Here is a 24,741-nt window from a genome sequence, read left to right as displayed (position 1 = left end):
GTTACTGCTTAATAATTCCAAGCTCATGAGAAATGCAAAGTCCAGATTTGTTAAAAATGTATATTAAATACCTTTTGAGATTGAAGACAATATCCTGAATCATCTGTTTAATCAAGAAAATGCTGAGAAATCAGTTTTCCCTATATCACTATCTTCTGTCCTCATTCATGTCCTAAATTTCAGCTCAACTACACACATAGAAGACTGTAGTTGTGAGCAGAACTGCTATGTTTAAAGCAGAAGCTTTGGTGCAACAATACAGCTATTGCCTTAATCATTTTCAACATATAAGAGGCCAAAATTCTATTCTCAAATTATACACTTCCATGGTCTTTCCACAGTTTCCTTTTGCATAATATTTGCTTTAATGCTCATTGTAAAAAGAGTCAAATTCAGGCCAAGCACACAATCTACTAGTTTTTATGAGCTTCACTTTATCTGCCGTAGTCATTTCTACTAATTAATGAATCCATGATCATTGTACATGGACCACTAAGTTTCTTTTAACCTTCAGTGATTTTAGTCTTAGACCATTCAGAAATAACTTTGACTATCCTTTTTAGGTCCAAAGTTGAATGATCTCATATCCACCTACACTGAAATCCATTTGCATGAGCCCTTTAAGCTTAATGAAACTATTGTACATTGCTTACTATAACGTGGAGTGTATAGGCCAGCATGGGTGGTGCTTCTGCATGACAAAAATAACTTTTCCACTTGTCTGAAGCTCTGCTTCATGGAGACAAATTTTATGTTAACTGATCTTTGAGTGATATTAATAAACTCAGCACTGCAAGAGATAGTTTGAAATGTTGGTCTACACTAGAAGTCCTCAAAACACAAATTGTTAATGTTGCAAATACGTGAAGCTGTGGATACTTGTGAAAGCAGTCATGTGAGGCATCAATTTGGCCAGGATCAGTGGAGTGAGACACAGAATAAAAAGGTAAAATGTTTTGGATTAATGATTTAACAAAGCTTAACATTAAATTAAGCTAACCATACATAATTATGACTTCACCTTAAAACAGCTTCATTGTTTTGGAATGTCCAGAGTTGTTAGAAGCACTACATACAAACAATCCTTATCCTTTAAATTAACCAATGAATTAAAGCAGATTTTATAAACCAAAAACAGTAAACAAATTAATATTGTTAACACAAGCACTAACCTTACAAAAGATTTCAAGACCATAAGAGTTCTCCCCTCGGCTGGATGCTCCACCAATCTTTTCAACACGACTGATCACACCCAAAGGAACATCAAGAACAAAAGGTGGATCCTAAAAAATGATAAGAACCCAACCTCAAGATTACACAAATAAAAGCAGTTCATTATTACTAAAAGGATGAAGATTAAAGTTACTTCATAATAAGAAACATTTTGTAGGTAAATTACCCAGTGCGAAACACAACCAATTTAACAAAATATATCACTTTCTATACTTCCAGCTAATTCATTTACAATTACAATGAATGTAGTAAAGGCACCAAAACAGACCCATTCAGGCAACAACTTTTTGCATTTTGCCATTTGGAGACCACCAACTGTCCATACTTTTACTCTTTCCATTCAGCTAACTGCCTAATTAGTTCTAAAATTTGCCTTACTTAACTAAAATGTAAGTTCATGGAATTGAAGATGAAGTATTATGTGAAATAATGCATTAAACTGTAATGTGGAGGCTCATATAATTATCATTCATATCTAGTAAAGCTTCACAAATTAATTTAGGCTTGGCAGGCATCAGTTACCTTTTACAAATTCATGACATAACTCTTTTCACATTTATGACACAAAATGACAAGTCATATTTCTAATCTAGAGGAATGGCTCTGGAGAAAATAAAACTAGGAAAAATATGGGTGATAACATTGTTAGCGGCATGAAATGGAAACCATCAAATCACAGTGATTTGTTAATTATAGCGTCAGAGCTGTACAGCACCGAAATGGGCTCTCTGGCTCACATCGCTCATGCTGACAGTGACGCCCATCTGTGCTAATCCTATTTGCCTGCATTAGGCCAGTATCCACTTACTCAATTCCCATCTAAGTACCTACCCACTTGCTTTTCAATCGTAATTGCATCTGGGTAAACATTCTGAATTCTCAAAACTGTGCACAACACAGGGCACTTGCATAGGGGTTCTGGATAGGCTTGTCCCATTGACGGAGGGAAAGGATGGTAGGCTGAAGGAATCAAGGATGAAAAGAGACGTGGACATCTGGCCAAGAGGTAGGAGGCATACTTAAGATTTAGATAGCAAGGATCAGACAGGGTTCTGCACAGTTATAAAGCAGCCAGGGAGGAACTTAAAAATGGAGAGGTAGAAGAGAATATGAGAAGGCCTTGTCAAGTAGGCCTAAAGAAAATCCCAAGGCATTCTACATTAATGTGAAGGAAAGTAAGATGACTAGAGTCATCAATGAGGGATAAAAGGAGAAATGTGTTTGAGGAGGTTGGGAAGGTTCTTTAATGAATACTTTGCTTCGGAATTCACCAGTGATAGGGCTCTTGACAATTATGCGGAACAGCATAAAACAGACTGATAAGCTGAAAGATGTTGACATTAAGAAAGAGAATGTGCTAAAACTTTTGAAAAACATTAGGATAGATAAGTTCCCATTGCTGGAGGGGATATTGCGCAGATTACTGCAAGGAGTGATTGCTGCTCCTTTGGCGATGATATTTGTATTGTCACTGACCACAGGAGTAGTACCAGCTGATTGAAGTATTGAAAATAGAAATATTATTTTGTTGTTCAAGGAAGGCAATAAGAATAACCCTGAGAATTATAGGCCAATGAGTCTTACATCAGTGGTGGGCAAACTATTGGGGAGTATTATTAGAGACAGAATTTATGAGCATTTGGAGAAGCATAGACTGATTAGGGATAGTCAGCATAGCTTTGTGAGGGGTAGATCATGCCTCAGGAGCCAGAGGCCAAAATTAAGGAAAGTAAAGCAGTGGATGTGGCGTAAATGGACGTTAGTAAGGTGTTTGACAAGGTTCCTCATAGTAGGCTCAAATAGTCAGAAGGCATGGGATTCAGGGAAATTTGCTGCATCGATTCAGAATTGACATGCCCATAGAAGGTTGAAGATGGCAAGAGATGAAGCGTGTTCTGCCTGACAGCCCATAACTAGTCATGCTCCGTAAGAATCTGCACCCCTGCTCTTTGAGATTTTTATAAATGACTTGGATGAGGAAGTGGAAGAGTGAGTAGTAAGTTTGCAGATAACATGAGGATGGTGATGTTGTGGAAAGTGTAGAAGGTCGTTGTAGATTACAACAGGATTTTGATAGAATGAAGAGCAGGGCTGAGGAGTGACAGGTGGAGCTCACTCCGAGAACGCGTGGACATACACTTTGGAAGGTTGAACTTCAAGGTAGTATTCAGGGTTAATGGCAGGATTCGAAGCAGTGTAGAGGAACAGAGGGATCTTGTAATCAACATTATCAAAGTTGTTGCACAAGTTGATAGAGTGGTTAAGAAGGTGCATGCTATGCCTGTCTTCATTAGCTGGCAGATTGAATTCAAGAGCCGCAGGTAATATTGCAGCTCTTTAATACTCTCTTTCGCCCACACTTGTAATATTGTATTCAGTTCCAGTTGCCTCATTATAGAAAAGTATTAAGAGGCTTTAGAGAGGGCGTAGGGGAGATTTACCAAGATGCATACTGGATTAGAGAGCATGACTTATGAGGAAAGGTTGAGTGATCTAGGGCTTTTCTCTTTGGAGGATGAGAGGTGGCCTGATCGAGGTGTACAAGATGTTGAGAAGCATAGTGTGGACAGCCAGTGATGTTGTCCCCAGGACTGAGATGCTTAATACAACGGGGCAGGTAAGGAGATAAGGTGAAAGAGGGAATCGGGAATGGGGAATGGTGGAGTGGGGGAGGGGGTATCAATACCCGAACTTCAAGAAATCAATGTTCATACCATCAGTTTGGAGGTTACTCAGATAGAATATAAGGTGTTGCTCCTCCAACCTCAGTGTGGCCTTATCCTGGAAGTAGAGGAGGCCATGGACTGACATGTCCGAATGGGAAGTAGAATTGAAATGGTTGGCCACTGGGAGATCCTGCTTTTTGTGTCGGACAGAGCGAAGGTGCTTGGTGAAGCAATCTCCCAATCTATGTCTGGTTTCACCGATATACAGGAGGTCATACTGGGAGCACCAGATACAATTTTTTATTTAATATGCACATATATACATATTTTAATTGATCTACTTTGCTTTCTTTCAATATTATCATGTATTCCATTGTACTGCTGCTAAGTTAACAAATTTCATGACACATGCTGGTGATAATAAATCTGATTCTGACTAGATTAACTCAACAGAATCGCAGGTGAAATGTCGCTTCACCTAGAAGGACTGGTTGGGGCCCTGACTGGTAGTAAGAGAGCAGGAGGGAGATCAGTGGAGAGGAACGAGTACTCAAGGGAGTCATGTAGGGACTGATCCCTGCAGAAAGTGGGAAGTGGGGGAAGGAGGGAGGAAAAATGTGCTTGGTAGTGGAAGGAACCCTATCCCTGGTGTGGCAGCAGAAGGATGGGATGAAGCCAGATATGCACGAAATGGAAGCGATGCTGGTGGGGCATCATTGACAGTGGAGGAAGGGAATCACATGTGGCAGAGATGGAGGAACTGACAGGAGAGATGGCGTTTTTACAAGTGAAAGGGTGGGAAGAGGTATAGTCCAGATAGCTGTGAGAGTCAGTGGGTTTATAAAAGATATTAGTAGATAGACAGTCTCCAGAGACAGAGAGATCGTGAAAGGGGAGAGAGGTGTTGGAAAGGGACCACGTAAATTTGAGGGCAGCGTGGAAGCTGGAAGCAAAGTTGATGGAATTGACAAGCTCAGCATGGGTGCAGGAAGCAGTCATCGATACAGTGTAAGAAGAGTTGAGGAGCGATGCCAGTGTAGGCTTGGAACCTGAACGGTTCCACTTAGCCGACAAAAAGGCAGGCATAGCTGGTACCTAAGCAAGTGCCCATGGCTACATCCCCTTCTCCAGCCCTTTATCTCTTCCACCAATTGCTTGCCACCTTGTAATTCTTCCTCCCCTCCTTCCACCTTCTTCCTCTGACTTCTCTTCTTTCTCAATCCTGAAGGGTCAAGATGATGACTGTTTACTCTTTTCCATAGATGCTGCCTGACCTCCTGACCCCAGCATTTTGTGCATATTGCTTTGGATTTCCAAGATAAACAGATTTTCTCATGTTTGCATAATTTAACTCAATAACCTTTGATTTTTGGGAGACTGGAACAATTATAGATTTGTTGAAACATGCTGGAACAGTGCATAGTTTAGGAGAATGATTGGAAATGTCTGTGAAGACTGTAGACAGCTGGTTAGCATAGTGTTTAAGGATGACAGGGGAGATGGAATCAGAACCAACAGCCTTCTTGATATTTTGCTTCCTCAATAGCCTTCTCACCTCTTCCTTGACAACAACATTTGTGAGGCATGGGTGGCTGAAAGGGCAGTAGAGGGGGTCTTTGCAGTGTGAAGAGTTAAATCTGCAGCAGAATTCATTTAACCAGTTCTGGAGGAGAGGAGTCATCGGGGAGGAGAAGTGTCTTCTTTTTGTAGTTGGTAATGGACTGAAGAACAGTCGTTTGCAGTGTGGTGAACTACATATATCTGTCTGGACACTGCTGACTGCTCCTGTGGCTCCTCCCACAGACCCCTGTATAAAGGCGATTGGAGGCACTGCTCCTCCCTCAGTCTCCAGGATGTAGTATGGTGATCTCTTGCTGCTGACTGCTCTCTTCCAGCAAATAAAAGCCTATATCTCGCCTCATGTCTCCGAGAGTTATTGATGGTGCATCATGCAGAAACCTGGTTCTCCAGTTGGACTCAATATTGGCATTTGGCAGCTCTGATTGCCTTCTCCAGACACAGCTGCATACAGTGCCTTGTAAAGATATTCAGCCCCCTGCCAACCCTTTGTTTACAAAAGTGAGTATTACAACCATGGATTTTTAATCACAAAATGCTGGAGGAACTCAGCAGACCAGGTAGCATCAATGGAAAAGAGCAAACAGTCAATGTTTCAGGCCGAGACCCTTCTCAGTCCAAAACGTTGACTGTTTACTCTTTTCCATTGATGCTGCCTGACCTGCCGAGTTCCTCCAGCATTTTGTGTGTATTTCTTTGATTTCCAGTTTTGGCAGATTTTCTCGTCAGGGATTTTGATCAACTTAACTGAGTATTTTTATTTTTGAATCACGTGCTCCTTTTTTCCCCCCACAGTAGAGCCCCAAAACAGGGAAAACTGTAAAACATGAAACATTTAAAATTCAAAAACTGAAACATCAGCAGTCCGTTTTGCTCAGTACATAGTTGAACCAACTCTCACAGCTACTACAGCCAGTAGTAGGTTTTTTTTGGATAATTCTCTATTATCTTTGCACAAGGTGATTGAACAAGATTTGCCCATTCCACCTTGCAAAATTGCTCAAGCTGTGTCAGGTTAATCGGGGAGCAGTGGTGGATAGCAATCTTGAGGTCCTCTCAGAGATGTTTGATTGGATTAAGGTCAGGATTCTGACTGGACCCCTCAAAGACATCAATTTTCTTCATTTGAAGCCACTTCATGGTTGCTCAGGCAGTGTGCTTTGGGTCATTGTCCTGCTGAAAGACAAACTTCCTCCCCAGTTTATTCTTTCTGGCAGAGGCTAGTAGATTTTTAATCCAGAATCTCTTTGTATTTAGAAGCATTCATTTTCCCATCAAGCTTGACATATTTTCTGTCCCTGCTGCTAATAAGCATCCCCATAGCATGATGCTACCTACCTTCACCATACTTTACAGTAGGAATGTCATTTACCTGGCTGATGCACAGTATTAGATTTATGACATATGTATTAGAATTTATTTAAATCTTACATCCATCCCACAACGTGAGGGAGTAAAAATCTTTGTGTTATGACTCTGTCTCAATGCACATACAAGTGAATATATAAGACTAATAGTGTGCAGAAAGAAACTGTCCCATAGCCTGTTGGTCCTAGTTTTAATGCTGCAGTACCAGTTGCCAGACGGAAGCAGCTGAAACAACTTATGTTTGGGATGACTGGTGTCCCTGATGATCTTCCAGGCCTTCTTTACACACCAGCTGCTGTAAATGTCCTCAAAGAGTTGAGGCCAAATAGCTCCACCTTAGTCTTATCTGACCTCAGACCTTCTTCCACATTTTTACAGTATCTTCGGCTTTGCAAATCTTCATAGGCAAGCATATGAGTTTTTTTTTTAAGTCAAGGCTTCTTCCTTGCCATTCTTCCATAAATACCTTTTTTGTGCAAGGCCTTAGAGATTATGGAGTCTTGAACTTCATCGCTAGTTGCAGCCACTGATTTCTACAGCTCACTGGGAATGACTGTTGGTGCAACAGTGGTTTTTGTTATAAGTACCATTCTTCTCCGGTGACTAAGTTTGGAAGGGCGGTCTGACCTTTGCACTGTACTGTGGTTTCATATCTTTTTGTCTTTTTCACAATGGACTGCACTGAGTTCCAAGATATGTTCATTGCCTTTAAGATGGTCTTGTACCCTTCCCAAGATTTGTGCTTCTCTATTGTCATTTCCCTGACTTGCATTGAATGCCCTTTTGTCTTCATTTTAGTTTATCTGTTGAAAATCATACTGTTGGACCTTACAGAGAGTGGGGGTATTTATTCTAACGAATTCATTGAAAACAGGTGATCATAGAACCATAGAACATTACAGCACAGAAACAGTCCTTTTGGCCCTTCTTGGCTCTGCCGAACCATTTTTCTGCCTAGTCCCACTGACCTGCACCTGGCCCATATCCCTCCATACACCTCTCATCCATGTACCTGTCCAAGTTTTTCTTAAATGTTAAAAGTGAGCCCGCATTCACCACTTCATCTGACAGCTCATTCCATACTCCCACCACTCTCTGTGTGAAGAAGCCCCCCCTTAATGTTCCCTTTGAACTTTTCCCCCTTCGCCCTTAACCCATGTCCTCTGATATTTTTCTCCCCTAGCAGCCTCAGTGGAAAAAGCCTGCTTGCATTCACTCTATCTATACCCACCATAATTTTATATATCTCTATCAAGTCTCCCCTCATTCTTTTATGCTCCAGGGATCCTCCAATTTTCTACATCAACAAACTGGGTGAGTTGGTAAGGAATATTGCAACTGCAGAAAATCAGCATAGTAATTACAAAAAGGAAGAATACTTTTTTAGCCACAAAAATTTTAGTTTTTAATACTTTCTCAGCCTCACAATCTTGGTTTTAATTTTTAATAAATTGTTGATGGGTTTTGGAATTTTTCTTTTGATTTGACCTGATGCACAATGTTTTGTAGATTTGCTCAGAAATGCTACTTCAATATATTTTAAATTTAGAAAATGAGACAGTAGAGTGTGGAAATAGTTGTACGGGCTGAATGCTTTTTCAAGTCACTGTAAGCTCTGTGTTGAATCAGGATTTTATGGCTTTTAACTACTTTATACTATGAAATTATTCCTTCTATCCCAAAAACACTGCTAAATCCAGAAATGCAGCACATAGTCATAGCCCATCACAAAAAAGAATTGGTGAGACAGGTGATGCACAGGATAGAAATAATCTGATTTGGGTTACGAAGACAGAGCACAAACACTCTGAATTCCCATATGTATTTTGTGACTATTGACAATAGACAATAGACAGTAGGTGCAGGAGTAGGCCCTTTCTAGCCAGCACTGCCATTCACTGTGATCATACACAATCAGTACCCCGTTCCTGCCCTCTCCCCATATCCCTTGACCCGCTTTCTATAAGAGCTCTATCTCTCTCTCTCTTGAATGCATCCAGAGACTTGGCCTCCACTGCCTTCTGGGACAAAGCATTCCACATATCCACCACTCTCTGGGTGAAAAAGTTTTTCCGCATCTCTGTTCTAAATGGCCTACCCCTTATTCTTAAACTGTGGCCTCTAGTTCTGGACTCACCCATCAGCGGGAACATGCTTCCTGCCTCCAGCGTATCCAATCCCTTAATAATCTTATATGTTTCAATCAGATCCCCTCTCATCCTTCTAAATTCCAGTGTATACAAGCCCAGTCGCTCCAATCTTTCAACATATGACAGTCCCACCATTCCGGGAATTAACCTTGTGAACCTACGCTGCACTCCCTCAATAGCAAGAATGTCCTTCCTCAAATTTGGAGACCAAAACTGAACACAATACTCCAGGTGGGGTCTCACCAGGGCTCCGTACAGCTGTAGAAGGACCTCTTTACTCCTATACTCAATTCCTCTTGTTATAAAGGCCAGCATGCCATTAGCTTTCTTCACTGCCTGTTGTACCTGCATGCTTGCTTTCATTGACTGATGTACAAGAACACCTAGATCTCGTTGTGCTTCCCCTTTTCCTAACTTGACTCCATTTAGATAGTAATCTGCCTTCCTGTTCTTAATGTTGGGATGCCAGAATGTTGGGACCTGACCCGCTAGAGATGAAGGAAAGGGTAAGATGGCAATTGCCTTTATTATCTGTCAAGTTTCTATCATCTGCACACACTATGTTTATTTGGAACAGTTTGTTGTCTTAAGGACTTTAGTTTCCAGTTTCTGAGAAAGTCTTACCAAGGTTAAATAAAATAACCATGAGGAGATTAGCCCTTTACAGATAGTGTTGAAGCACCTGGAACACAAGCACATCTAGACAAGATGCACAAGGATTCTGTTACTCAGGACGATGCAGCATCCAGCCCTACTAAACCATACTGAAATATTAGCAAAAAAAAAAAATCAAGAAAAAAAACTCAGGCCATCGTGACAGCATCAGGCATAGCAGAGACAATGAGGCTAACATTGACAATCAAACTACACAGAGGGAGTTGCAAATCAAAGCTCAATTTAAGTCGCAATTCAATAAGTAGTGCAAACAGAGGGCCACAGAAATTTCATCTGCTGTAGGGCTATTGTGGCGATAGAAAAATTGCATCGGGTCTAGGAGTTGATTCTAGAAATAATAACCCTCTCAAAGTACTTCACCACAGCAGATATGAATGTCACTGGGCGATAGTCGTTGAAGCATCTCACCCTGGTCTTCTTGGGCAGCAACATGATTGTTGCCCTTTTGAAGCAGGTAGGAACCTCCCTGCTTCAAAGAGCGATTGAAGATGTCCTTAAATACTCCTACCAGTTGGTTAGCACAGGTTTTCAGAGCCTTACCAGGTACACCTTGCAAGAATTCACCTTCTTGAAAGATGTCCACACCACACCTACTCTACTTTTAAAAGACTCGGATGTTCTGTCTTTGTAGAGAATGGTGAAGCCATCGAGCTGCAGCACTTTGTCCAAAACGGCTGGAGATAGCCATGTTTCCATGAAGCAGAGTACACATCAGTCAGGGAGTGCAAACATCTTGCTCTGAGGCATTCAATTTTATTTTCCAGAGAATGCACATTCACCAGCATGATAATAGGGAGTGGGGGTCTAAAGCCTCTGCATTTCAATCGTACCTGTGAACTGGTTTGGCTTCCATTTTCCTAAAGGGGAACTGCACTCGCAACCTGATTCTGCAGACTGGGATCTTCCAATTTTGAGTATGGATACTTTATGTTGTTCACTGAAGTACTCGTGGATGTGATTGCGGATTTCAGCTGTAGTATCCTAAATGGGAATATCAGATGATTCCCATCAGTGCTGCACGCAAAGAGTTGCCCCTTATCAGCGCCATCTTGACGTCTGAAAACCTGGCACTAGCAACACAGAGCACTGAATTTTTTTACTCAAGATTTCTCATGAGGAATGCTAGAAGAAAGAAATGGGATGCATTATAGATAGGATATTAAAGGCATTTTCTGGTGGGGAGCAGTGAAGAAGCATTTCCTGCATAGAGTAGCTGGAGCATTTTTGTAAAGTGTTCAGCAACAAGGCCTTGCTTCAAGGTTCTTACTGACTAAAAATATAATTCATCACTTGTTCTTTGTTCTTGCTGTGGGCTTACGCCACTGAATGGTAAAGTAACATAATGTGCAATGGACTGTTGACCATGGAGACTAACGTTGGGCTGAAAATTACATCATAAGCCCAGATAGCTAACCACACTTCTAAATGCATATTACACATTAAATACTGATTATTGCATGTAGTTTTGTGGAGAAATATTCTTTAATTTTTGTGGATGTTTCAAAGGTAATTTCAAACAAGTTGGTAAAGAATTACATAGTTGCCTACTCGTGCTCCTTGGTCTTTAAATAACCTTGAAGCTATTGTTTTAAAAAAAAGAAACTGTTGTTGCTTTCTAGAACTGCATTTGATGTACATTAAATGACCTGACAACTGATTTTAGATTTCAGCTGGTTCTTTCATTGCTTTTTTATATAAAATAAGCCTACAACAGACAAGGTTCTACACAGTTACAAGGTTGCCAGGATGGAGCTTAAGAATGGATTTAGAAGGGGTAGAAGGGAATACAAGAAGGCCTTAGTGAGGATTAAGGAAAACCTCAATGTGTTCTACACATACATGAAAAACAGCAGGATGACTAGAGTGAGGGTAGAACCAATCATGGATAAAAGAGGAAATGTGCCTGGAGTTGAAGGATGTAGAGAAGGTCCTTTAATGAATAATTTTGCTTCAGTATTCAGCAGTGAGAGGGTCATTGATGAATGTGAGGATAGCAAAGAAAAGGCTAATATGCTGGAACATGTCAATGTTAAGAGAGGATGTCCTAGAACTTTTGAAAAACATTAGGACAGAGAAGTCCCCAGGGTCAGATTAAGTATATCCCAAGTTACTACTGGAAGCAACAGAAGAGATTGCTGCACCTTTGGCAATGAACTTTGCATCCTCACTGGCCACAGGAGTAGTATCAGAAGATTGGAGGGTGGCAAATGTTATTTCTTTCGCCAAGAAAGGTAATAAGGATGATCCTGGGAATTACAGACCATTCAGTCTTACGAGAGTGGTGGACAAACCTTTGGAGAGGATTTTTAGAGACAGGAGTTAAGAGCATTTGGAGAAGCACAGACTGATAGGGATAGTCAGCAGGGCTTTGTGAGGAACAGGTAATACTTCATGAGCTTGATTAATTCTTTGGTGAAGTGACAAAACAAATTGCGAAGGTAGAGGAGTGGATATGATGTATATGGATTTTAGTAATGTGTTTGACAAGGTTCCTCATGGCAGGCTTATTCAGAAAGTCAGGAGGCACAGGATCTAGGGGAACCTGGCTGCCTGGATTCAGAATTAGCTTGCCCACAAAAGACAGAGGGTGGTTGGAGATGGAGCATATTCTACCTGGAGATCGGTGATCAGTGATGTTCTGGGACCCTTGCTCTTGGTGATTTTTACATATGACTTGGATGAGGAGGCGGGAGGATAGGTTAGTGAGTTTGCAGATGACGTGACGTGTGTGGATAGTGCAGAAGGTTGTCGTGTAGGTTACAACATCATAAACAATGAATTTCCAAACTTGTGCAAAGAAACATGTTTTAACAGATTACCCGCTCCAAGCTTTTGAAATACAGTCTGTAGTTTGTAACAGTCAGTGTTCCTTTCACGGTACCAGTAAAAGGGCAAATATAGGTAACATCTTTGGCTGTGAAGACAAAAGTCAGTCAGGACTGTTGTTAATAATTTGTTGCACTCTACATTTAACAGATAACAAGTATAAAACATTATCACATTACGAATAATAAAGATACCTTCAAACATATGATATTTGAAATTACAAATTTGCCATTAGTCTGCAAAATACAGTTAGCGAAAAATAATCATTTACCTGTACTGTGCAAAAGTCTTAGGCACCCTAGATTTTTCATATAAATTTAGTTTTAGGTGTTTAGTTTTTTTTGTCTTCTGCAAGAGTGCGTCAGTAGAAAATAGCAAATTTTAGATTTCCAAACATTCATTTTTCAAAAAAATTAAATGTTACAGAAAATTTTTTGTAATTCATTAAATAAAGTAACATTATTTAATAGATTAATTAGTTATTAATTGTGGTTATTACTAACCACATATCAAATAAAAACTGAATACTTTGTAGAAATTAGAATCAGATTTAATATCACTGGCATGTCATGAAATTTGTTAACTTTGCAGCAGCAGTATAATGCATGACAAATATAGAAAAAAATTGAACTACAGTAAGTATACATGTATATTAAACAGTTACGTTAAAATAAATAGTGCAAAAGCAGGAATAAATAAAGAAGTAGTTCATGGGTTCAATGTCCATTTAGAAATCAGATGTATATAGCCCAGTGCATGATTAAACAAAGTTAACAGACAGTTACTACTGATCGAAAACATAATGAGCTGAATCAACTAAACTGATTAACTAAAACAGAAATGGGGAAAGAAGGAATCAAACCGGATAACCAGACTGAAAGGTGAGGATGTGGCAGATGTGACAATTTAACCCTCAAATCATCAATTCTTACACCATGGCAAGTGAGCATGAGACAAAGCATTCATCCTGCATCAGCAAAGTCTCCCCCAAGCAGAAATTTCAGAGCAGACAGTAGTTTTAAGATGTGCTGTCCAAGCTCTTCTGAAGAAGCACAAAGAAATGGGCAAGGTTGAAGACCAGACAAGCAGACGAGGTTGGCCACAGAAACAGAGTACAGCAGACGAGAGATACACAAACTGACGTCCCTTCTAAATCGGAAGAAGTCCAGCACTGCTTTCAGCTCTGAACTCACAGAAACCACTAGAGCCCAAGTATACCCCTCTACAGTCTGGAGAAGTCTTGTCAGAAGTGGTCTTCATGGAAGAGTTGCTGCCAAGATGCCATTCCTCTGAAATGGAAACAAAGCCAAGAGACTCACCTATGCACAAAGTAACATAAGGACTAGGGTACTGAGCAAAGACAGCAAGTACTCTGGACTGACAAGGAGGTAGCTTGTCCATAGAAGAGCTGGAGCTCACTACTGGATGAGTGTCTGCAGCCAACAGTGAAGCATGGCGGAGGTTCCCTGCAGGTTTGGATCTGCATTTCTGCAAGACTTCGTGATCTAGTCAAAATTAATGGATCATTAATTCTGAGTACAAACAGGTTCTCTAAACACTCGGGCAAGGTAATAAAGAACTATCTTCAGTGAAAAGAAGAACAAGGAGTTCAACAACAAATGGTTTAGGTTCCACAGAGCCCTGATCTCAACATCATCAGGGCAGTCTGGGCTTATCTGGAGAGACAGAACAAAGCAGGACAGCTAAAGTCTGCAGAAGAACTGTGATAAGTTCTCCAAGATGCTTGGAACAACCTGTTAGCTGATTTTATTAATAAAACTGAGAGAGTTGATGCAGTCTTAAAGGCCAAGGGTGATCACACCAAATATTGATGTGATTTTTTTTTAACTGTTTACTGCTCTTTGTACAAAAGTTTGTTTTGATATTTAGAACCTTTTCATTATTTTTCAAAGCATCTTTGCTTTATTAATTTTTAACATGTGCACAGTACTGTATATTCAGCCTAAGCCTGCAGAATGTGGCCAGCAACTCTCCAGCAAATAGGTACTAGAGCCAGAGGCCCACAACAAGTCCAGGACTTACCATGTGTCAAGCCGAGCATATTTGTCACTCTGGTCTACCAAATCCAAAGGGAGAATCTCTCCCTACATTACACTGCAGAATTTCTCTCTGTCATTCTACATCAGTTAGATATAGAGATTATGAGAAAAGAATCTAGGTTTTAAATTGCTCTTACTATCTTTCCTTTCAGTTAGTCCTGACGAAGGGTCTCAGCCTGAAACGTCGACAGCGCTTCTCCCTATAGATGCTACCTGGCCTGCTGCATTCCACCAGCATTTTGTGTGTGTTGCTAGGTTTTAAGTTCATTGTTTTAAGTTTATTATTTTTTTAATTTTTGAAGTTGCTTACTGTATATATGCCATCACAGCACTTCAGGGGTTCATTAGTCTCCCGCCTGACATATATTTGCCAGTATGCCTCTGTGTATCTTGCAGGATGCTTCCTGCAATATGGATTTTCAATCTGATCAGCCCTCTGCATTCAATCCAATTCAAGTAGGGCTGAGAAACTGGAAGCCATGGATTGCATCGAACCCAGATCAATTCAGACCAACATTAGAACACATTACAGGAAGTCGATATTTTGTAGCACATGCTTCAAGGTTGGAATTTCAATGATATCCTTCGCAACCATCACCTGCAGAATTTCTTATGTTAATATCCTTCACTTTCTCGTGACTAAATGACCAAACATCATGGCAAGATTGCAATAGATAGGTTTAGGTTTGTACACAATTGCTTTGGATGCTGAGCATTCACTTGAATGTAGAGGTCATCTATAGCTCTTCTTCCAGATCCAGACAGGAAAAAAACAGTTGGTGTAATTTAACATTCACACCCATTGACTTCATTTTCACTTTGGTTCCTTGATGCCGAACTGGGTCAAAAAATACCTTGATTCCAAGGAAGTCACTCTCACCACACTGGCCCATGTTTTAAACAAGACCAATGAGGTCTGGAAATGAGTGGGTCTGGCAAAACCCAATTAAAGTATCAGAGAGGTTACTGGTATGTAAATACTGCTTATGAGCTGCCATTATTCCATCTGCCAAGAATTGGTCAAAGTAACAATTTGTCAAGCATGAACAGTAGGTGGTAACCACAGGGTTATCTTCTTTGATGTTAAGAAACTTCAGAGTTTGAAGTCAGTAACAGGGAGTGCCAGAGACAATTCTTCCAAATGTCAGGCCTCTCTTCCTCCCAGGTAGATACAAGGTGGTCTGGGCTGATAGCAATTTTGCTGTGTATGGATTCAGTGCTATGTCCACATCCTGATGGTGCTTATAGCTCTAATCAGTATTATACTGTATCAGTTTTAATAGAACGAAGTGGTTTTCACAGAAAGCCCCAGTGTTAAACCACTCAGAAGTGGGTCTGGGTGAAAGCAAGAAGTTTTGTTTCCCTGAAGGATGTTCCTGAACCAGTTGGGACTCTACAAAATTCAAATAACATTCTTTACTAATAAAACAGTTCGTTAAATTCCAACTTAATCTACTAAATGAACTTAAATTGTACATCTGCTGTAGAGGAATTTGAATTTTGCTCTCTACATTGCTATCCCAAGACTCTGATTGCTAGCCTGGTAACCTATCCACAGACCATCATTCTCAAACATGAACGTCAAGACATATTTTGCTCACTTAGTGCATGAGTTTTGATATCTTTAGTTATGTAACACAGTTCTGTTTTTAATAATGTGAGTGAAAGATATAAAAATCTAAAGAACCAAACATCACAACTATTCAATCAAATCCTGCTTTAAGTACAGTGAGCAATAAACACAAAATGCTGGAGGAACTCAGCAGGCCAGGCAGCATCTATGGAAAAGAGTAAACGGTCGTGTTTCAGTCTGAGACCCTTCATCAGAACTGAAAAGGGAGAAGTCAGGTTAAAACGTTAAGGGAGGGGAGGAAGGAGTACAAGGTGTCAGGTGACACCAGGAGACGGGGGTGACGTAAGAGCTGGAGAGTTGATTGGTGAAAGAGATAAAGGGCTGGAGAAGGGGTAATCTGATTGGAAGGGACAGAAGACCATTGAAGGAGGAGGAACTCAAGAGGGAGGTGATGGGCAGATAAGGAGATAAGGTGAGAGAGAGAGAGAAACTGAAATGGGGAATGCTGAAGGAAAGGGAGGGGGTGCAATTACTGAATGTTCAAGAAATCAATGTTCATGCCTTCATGGAGGCTACCCAGACTGAATACAAGGTGTTGCTCCTCCAACCTGAGTGTAACGTTGTGACAGTAGAAGAGGCCGTAGGCTGACATGTCAGAATGGGAATGGGAAGAAGAATTGAAATGAGTGGTCACCAGGAGATCCTGCTTTTTATGACAGACGGAGTGAAGGTGCTCGGTGAAGCAGTCTCCCAATCTATATCAAGTCTGTCCAATATACAGGAGGCCACACCAGGAGCACCGGACACAGTAAATAGGCAAGTGTGGCACGTGTTTTGCTTGCAAGGATTAAGTACCAGGAGGGAGATCAGCAGTGAGGGACATGAGGACAAGGGAGTTGCTTAGGGAGCAATCCCTGTGAAAAGTGGAAAGTTTGGGGAGGGGGTGGAAAGAGAAAGATGTGTTTGATGGTAGGATCCCATTGGAGATGGTGGAAGTTACGGAGAATTATGTGCCAGATGTGGAGGCTAGTGAGGTGGTAGGTGAGGATGAGGGACCCTGTTGCTGGTGTGGTGGCCAGAGGAAGGGGTGAGGGCACACTTTCCCCCACCTTCCCTCACTCCCTACTGATGTTGAGCACCTTTGCTCTGTCCACTACAAAAAGTGGGATCTCCCAGTGGCCACCCATTTCAATTCCCCTTCCCATTCCAACATGTCATTCAATGGCCTCCTCTACAGCCACGATGAGGCCACATTCAGGTTGGAGGAGCAACACCTTATATTCCATCTGGGTAGCCTCCAACCTGATGGCATGAACATTGATTTCTCAAACTTCAGGTAATTACTCCCCCCCCCCCCCCCACAATCCCCCATTCCTGTTTCCCTCTCACCTTATTTTGTTACCTGCCCATCACCTCCCTCTGGTGCTCCTCCCCCTTCTCATTTGCCACGGTCTTCTGTCCTCTCCAATCAGTCTCACCCTGATCCAGCCCCTTATCTCTTTCACCAAGCACTTTACTTCACCCCCTCTCCTGGTTTCACCTATCACCTTGTATTTCTTCCACTCTTCCTTTCCCACCCCCTCCACTTTCTTCCTCTGAGTTTTCCACTTTCTTCTCAGTCTTGACGAAGGGTCCTGGCCCAAAATGTCAACTGTTTACTCTTTTCTGTAGATGCTGTCTGTCCTGCTAAGTTCCTCCAGCAATTTGTGTGTGTTGCTTTTGATTTCCAGCATCTGCAGATTTTCTTAGATTTTAAATATAGTGAATCTGCATTTGATTGACTTGCAAATATGATTTTGGATTTCAATATGTTGAAATATGGCTTACCACATTTCTAAGATAACCCAATTTTTTTTTTTTTTTTGAAATTTAAGGTATTTAAGTCCTCTTGTAACTTGATATTGCTTGGGAAGATAATTGTAATTGGAAAGGTTATCCAATTCCTCAGCACCTGGAAGGGATCTTGTAATTAAATAATGATAGCAACCAACTTCCTCTTAGTTAATTTAAATATTCATAGGTTAAAAATAAAAACACTATCAAATTGGTAATCATCAACTTTCTATTTTCTAAGTATTTTAAAAGTTGAATATAGCTGATATGTGCTGCTAGCCATTTATCTGAATTGTTTGGACATACCCATATCTTTAATCGATTCTCCTGGTAATAATGGTGCTTCCTCCATTTGAGCCAGTTTGTTGCCATCCCTGAACGTCTAAAAACAGAACATACAAACTCATGAACTGATGATGACAAAAGAACTTTGTTTCTTAAAGATAGATAATTGTGGTTTTTAATGAAAAATATTCTTATACAACTACCATCAATTTAAGTACTTACTACTGGAATAGAAGGCACAGCCTGACTTAAGCCATGTTATATTGGAGCAATAGGTTGAAAAGGTGTAATACTAAGAAATAATCAAGAAAGTGGGTAATGGTTTAAGTGAGTGGTCCTTACAAAGAGAAAATTAAATGTTTTGCCTTGCACATATATGAATAGGATTACAAAGGGAAGACAATAATTATAATATGCCTATTAAAAAAAGAAAGCTGGAAAATTAAAACCACATTTCAAATAAACAATTCTGATGAAAGATTATGAATCCAAAAATTTTAACACTTTTTCCTTCTCCAGCTGATGTGTTAAATCTAGAATTCCAATTTTTAATTCAATTAACCAGGTACTGATTCAATTACATAATCTTAAACTTATCTGTATAGATTTATAAAGGTCAGAACTTACATGACCAACTCAATTGAATTTATTTTTTTATTTGAGGTCTTTAGCATGGTAATTAGCAAGCTCATGTGAATGTTGCTAACAGGTACTAAAAAGACTCAGGACACAGAAAGATAATCAAAAATGTTTGTGTATGCAAGACGGAATAACTTTATGATATGGTTTGGAAACTGGCTGGTAGTTGGCAGCCAAAACAAAAATAAAGGAAAAACTCTGATTTGTGTGACAGGGCATGCAGTTTTTCAAGGGTCTGTACTATGTTTTTCCTTTATCTGATACACTACTGCAATGACTGAGATTAAGGTATAATGTGCAAAGGACATTTAGCAGGCAGAGTAAGTTATGGAGATGGGAAATGGAAGTCAGAGTAACAGTCCAAGATCCCTAAAAACATGATGTTCTGCTCAAATGTGTCAACTGTTCCTTGCTAACTTTGTAAAACTAAGTCTAATGTCTCTAATATTGTTTATCCATTTTGAGAATTGCTTTGTTGCCATATCCTTAAGCAGTTGATCCACTTTGTTATTTTCAAGATTCAAGATGTTTCTTGTCATTTCCAGTACACAAGTGTAAAGAAAAACAAAATAGTAGTTACATTACAGATTTGCAAGCCATTACTGAGCTTGGATCAGCAATGAATACCTCAAGTACTTCAAGAGGTTAGATACTGTTTTGTGTCATCTTGTGCTATTAGCAATATTTGGTTAACTTAAATAAAGAAACCAAAGTGCATGAGCTTCCTTGTTTAAAAGTGCTGAACTATATTCCAGTGAATCAACAGCAACTAACAGCTGCTAAAGGAACTCAGCAGGTCAAGCAGGATCTGTGAGAGGAAAGGAATTGTCAACATTTCCTTTCCTCCTACAGATGCTGCATGACCCGCTGAGCTCCTCCAGCAGATTGTTGCTCTATATTCTAGCATCTGTAGTCCTGTGTTATTCAGTAAAAGAAAATGGATTTCATACTGAGATTCTTAGTTCAATGCACCATCTACAAGTACTCAATCCAGTTTTTCCTCATCATTGCACAGCTCAGAGATTATAGGTAAGAACAATGTTTTACCACTCTACATCTTTTTTTTTTGAAAGTAGGTATTAAAGACACATATGAGTTGAACTCTTTTCTTTTTGCAAGAAAGCATTTTAGACCAGAAATATTTTTTTCTTCTTGCTATGATTTATCTTTCCAGTTGAAGTCACATAAAACCAAAGGGCCTGTTTCTGTACTACAGTATTGTATGACTCATGTTTTCCACATGTTAACCAACTACATCCAGATTTTTCTTCTGCTGGACGAGATCTTATTCTGGAATCATACTTATTATTTTATACAATTAACACTGAAGATCATTGCTTCTCATATCTTCAAGCACTATTAACCTAATGCAACATAGAAGCTCAGAATGCACTGGTTGTCATATACCTCCTCTTCCATCACTAGAGTTAACAGTGTGCTCAGAACAGTTATTCTGAGCTAAGGTGCTTGGTATACTTCATATGTCTCCTGAGCTTTGGATGCCCTACATATACAGGGATTGCTAAATTTAGTTCAAATGGGTCATGCAATTAAGTGGTTTATTTGATATCTTCAGTCGCACTGAAGGGTCTTGGTCCGAAACATCAACTGTACTCATTTCCATAGATGCTGCCTGGGTTGCTGAGTTACTCCAGCATTTTGTGTGTGTTGCTTGGATTTCCAGCATCTGCAAATTTTCTCTTGTTTACTTTTGTTTACTTTATGTTCCTTAAGGTTGTTACAGCCGGGGGTGGCAATGGGGACAAGCTCCCACTACCTATTAAATGCTCCCAATGGCATGCAGTTCAAATAACCTCTGACAACCAAGTCCAGCTCCTGGCCTTCACGTGTGGTTTAACTACTAAGCCCAGTGAAGCTGTTTCTACAGACAGGAGAAGTGGAAAGGCGGGTTACTGGTGCCTTAAAACCAGTTGCTTTGGGGAGATGGAGCTTGTCAGTCATGGTTGACAGCTCATCTAGATGGAAAACTCTGATCTCAAACCTCCACTACCCGGGGACTATACCCACTCACAGGGAATGCTTCGGGAATAAAGCAGAGGGAAAAATCCTGAACTGGAGTCCCTAAGGCAGTCCCACATTGAGTTCATTGCTGTTCTGGCAACTCCTTTGATACTGTTGGTACCAAACGGTATTTGTCTCTGCCGTTCCTTTGGGTTCATCAGATGTGTGGAGAGGGGGAGCTTGCTACATGGGCAACGATTTGCTCTCCATATCGTACTGCCAGGCTGGCGTATCTAGACAGCTAGGACACAATATCCATGATCAACTCTGACCAACATAGGCCCTCACCTCACTTTCTGTTTAGTTTATAATAATATTTCAGCAAATTACATTTTTAATATTTAGTTAAAATCATTTATATCTATTTCAATTATTTTTTTAAAAAAATTCTGATTTGCAAAGACATTGAAAAATCCCTGTGGAACTTCACCAGTTTTATGCCTTTACTGCCCCAATTGCCTTCTATGTGACTGAAAAGAACCAAGCCAAACACCGGGCCTACTGATACCCAACTTTCATCAATCATCAAGACATGACCAGGATGTCTTTAGATTCTTGTATTGTAACATAATTTGGTGAAAATAAAACTTGTAGAGCGGTCCACTGATTTAGAATGACATAAAGTTATCATGTGAATCACAGAGAATTAAAAAAAAACATTGTTAGCTTCTCTTCTCCGCAGTAAAATAAAGATTAAGGTAAGTTACAAGTAAAATCACTCAAAAACATGCTACAGCCAAATTGCAAATACTTCTCCATAGCCATTAACACAAGTAGATAAGCTTCCCCAAGAATAGAAGCATCACAGAACAAACTGAAGATATTCACGCACCGGAATGTTAAACTCCCTATCAACCACACAAGATTTTAGCAAACCATTTGTATAGCAAAGGGGTTATCAGATTTTCCCAAACTACAGACAGTACCATTGACCTTTATAAGTGAAATAACCATAGACTTTTAGAAGTGCAGTGTGCAATGATAGGCTGCTTACCAAGTTAAGAGCCCATGGTGTTACAGGAAAGTCACTGGCATGGTTAGAGCATTGGCTGATTGGTAGGAGGCAGCAAGTGGGAATAAATGGATCCTTTTCTGTTTGGCTGCCAGTGACTAGTGGTGTTCCGCAGGGGTCAACATAGGACTGCTTCTTTTTATGCTTTAGATGATGGAATAGATGGCTTTGTTGCCAAGCTTACAGATGATATGAAGATTGGTGGAGGGGCAGGTAGTGTTGAGGAAACAGTTAGGCTGCATAAGGACTTAGACAGATTAGGAGAATCGGCAAGAAAATGGCAAATGAAATACAATGTTGGAAAATGCATGGTCATACACTTTAGTAGAAGAAATACATGTGCAGACTATTTTCTAAATGGGGAAAAAATCCAAAAATCTGAAATGCAAAGGGACTTTCGAGTCCTTGTGCAGAACACCTTAAGAGTTAACTTACAGGTAAGAGTTGGTGGTGAGGAAGGCAAATGTAATGTTAGCATTAATTTCAAGAGGTCTAGAATACAAGAGCAAGGATGCGAAGCTGAGGCTTTATAAGGTACTGGCAAGGCCTCGTCATGAGTATTGTGAACAGTTTTGGGCTCCTTATCTAAGAAAAGATGTGCCGGCATTGGAGAGGATTCAAAGGAGGTGCACAAAGATGATTCTGGAAATGAAAGTTGTTATACGAGAATGTTTGATAGCTCAACGTCTGTACTCACTGGAACTTGTAAGGACAACGGGGGATCTCATTGAAACCTTCTGAATGTTGAAAGGCCCAGACAAAGTAGATGTGCAAAGGATGTTTCCCCTAGTAGAGGAGTCTAGAACAAGAGGGCACAAACTCAGGATAGAGGGGTGTCCATTTAAAAGAGATGTGGAGATGCCAGAGAGTGGTGAATTTGTGGAACTTATTACCACAGGCAGCTGTGGAAGCCAGGTGTACTTAAGGCAAAGCTTGATAGGTTCTTGATTGGAGATGGTAACAAAGGTTATGGGGAGAAGGCTGGACAGTGGGACTGAGGAGGGAAAAAAATGGATCAGACATGATTGAATGGCCAGGCAGACTTGATGGGCCAAATGGCTTTAATTCTGCTCCTATGTCTTATGGATATTCATTTAAAATATTTTATAAGAAATCCCCAACAGGAGCAACAGGAGCCAAGTATCACAAATTGTGTATTTAAGTTCAAATTGCACTGTTGAGATTTATACACTTTTTACTCTTCATTCCCCCACCGCTCACTGAGTCTGATGGAACTAAATAAAGCAGTAACATATTCCCCAAAAGAACATGTGGATCAGAGTCAAAGCTACAGCACCACACTTACTTATTTATTTGCTGGTAGCTTAAGAGTGGGGAAATAATCCTACTTGATGTAGTAATGGGAAAAGACATCACTAAGTGGCTTCAAAGAAAACCGGAATGCAAGACTCTGATCAATATAATCAATTGTTTTTGAAAAGTCATACTACTGAAGAAATCCCTAAATAAAACATTAATTGAAAAGCCAAACAAAAATTGCAATGTTGCAAATCTGAAATAGAAGTGGAAAATTTTTTAATTACTTAGCAAGTCAAGTAACATCTGTGGTGGAGAATCATTAATCATCAATGTTAAGTGCTTCTCTTTCCAAAATTGCTGCCCAACCTAATAATTCTTCTACCATTAAAGAAACATCTACTTTCAAGATAAAACATTTGTAAGAATTTGTAATAAGATCAAAGACACTTAGCTGCCAAAATGTTTTTGTATAGTACACAATATACAGCAAGAGATCCTACATATTTTACAAGAATATTTCTGGACTAGGATGAAAGAAGGATCCATGTCCTAAAAATATTATTAGACAATGAATCCTACTAAACCTGATGCAGCATTCATTAAATGGCAATTGCACCAAGCAAGCACCAGAAAACGATCATCATTCATAAGAGTCTTCCTACTGAACATTTGATGGCATTACCATGCTGAATAGTTCTAGAGGAGGTCACCATTGATTAGCCTCGGCTATAAGTACAGATAGGAGGCTGCAACAAACTATTTAAAACTTAACTGCAACACACACAAAATGCTGGTGGAATACAGCAGGCCAGGCAGCATCTATAGGGAGAAGGGCTGTCGACGTTTCAGGCTGAGACCCTTCGTCAGGACTAACTGAAAGGAAAGATAGTAAGAGATTTGAAAGTAGGAGGGGGAGGAGAAAATGCGAAATGATAGGAGAAGACTGGAGGGGGTGGGGTAAAGCTCAGAGCCAGAAAGGTGATTTTGGCAAAAGGGATACAGAGCTAGAGAAGGGAAAGGATCTTGGGACGGGAGGCCCAGGGAGAAAGAGAGGGGGAGGGGAGCACCAGAGGGAGATGGAGACAGGCAGGGTGATGGGCAGAGAGAGAAAGAAAAAAAAGGGAGGGGAAAAAACCTAAATATATCAGGAATGGGGTAAGAAGGGGAGGAGGGGCATTAACAGAAGATAGAGAAGTCAATGTTCATGCCATCAGGTTGGAGGCTACCCAGCCGGTATATAAGGTGTTGTTCCTCCAATCTGAGTGTGGCTTCACCTTGACAGTAGAGGAGGCCATGGATACACTTATCAGAATGGGAATGGGTCATGGAATTAAAATGTATGGCCACTGGGAGATCCTGCTTTCTCTGGCGGACAGAGTGTAGGTGTTCAGCGAAACGGTCACCCAGTCTGCGTCGGGTCTCACCAATATATAAAAGGCCACACTGGGAGCACTGGACGCAGAATACCACACCAGCCGACTCACAGGTGAAGTGTCGCCTCACCTGGAAGGACTGTCTGGGGCCCTGAATGGTGGTGAGGGAAGAAGTTTAAGGGCAGGTG

General features: G+C 40.4%; 1 protein-coding gene across 5 annotated transcripts in view; it reads right to left on the bottom strand.

Annotated features, from left to right (window-relative positions):
• The window catches only part of mtmr2 (myotubularin related protein 2), a 114,848-nt gene that overhangs the window by 57,802 nt on the left and 32,305 nt on the right, over nt 1–24,741 (bottom strand). For all 5 annotated transcript variants that reach the window (XM_073043301.1, XM_073043304.1, XM_073043302.1 and 2 more), the window contains 3 exons: nt 18,269–18,344; nt 12,490–12,584; nt 1,173–1,283 (listed from right to left, as the gene is read on the bottom strand). In XM_073043301.1, the coding sequence (XP_072899402.1) occupies nt 1,173–1,283; nt 12,490–12,584; nt 18,269–18,344 (282 nt within the window). The remainder of the gene's footprint in view (nt 1–1,172; nt 1,284–12,489; nt 12,585–18,268; nt 18,345–24,741) is intronic.

The sequence above is a fragment of the Hemitrygon akajei genome, chromosome 4 (genome assembly GCF_048418815.1).
Source record: "Hemitrygon akajei chromosome 4, sHemAka1.3, whole genome shotgun sequence".
NCBI classification, from domain to species: Eukaryota; Metazoa; Chordata; class Chondrichthyes; order Myliobatiformes; family Dasyatidae; genus Hemitrygon; species Hemitrygon akajei.
This window is presented reverse-complemented; position numbering and strand designations above follow the sequence as displayed.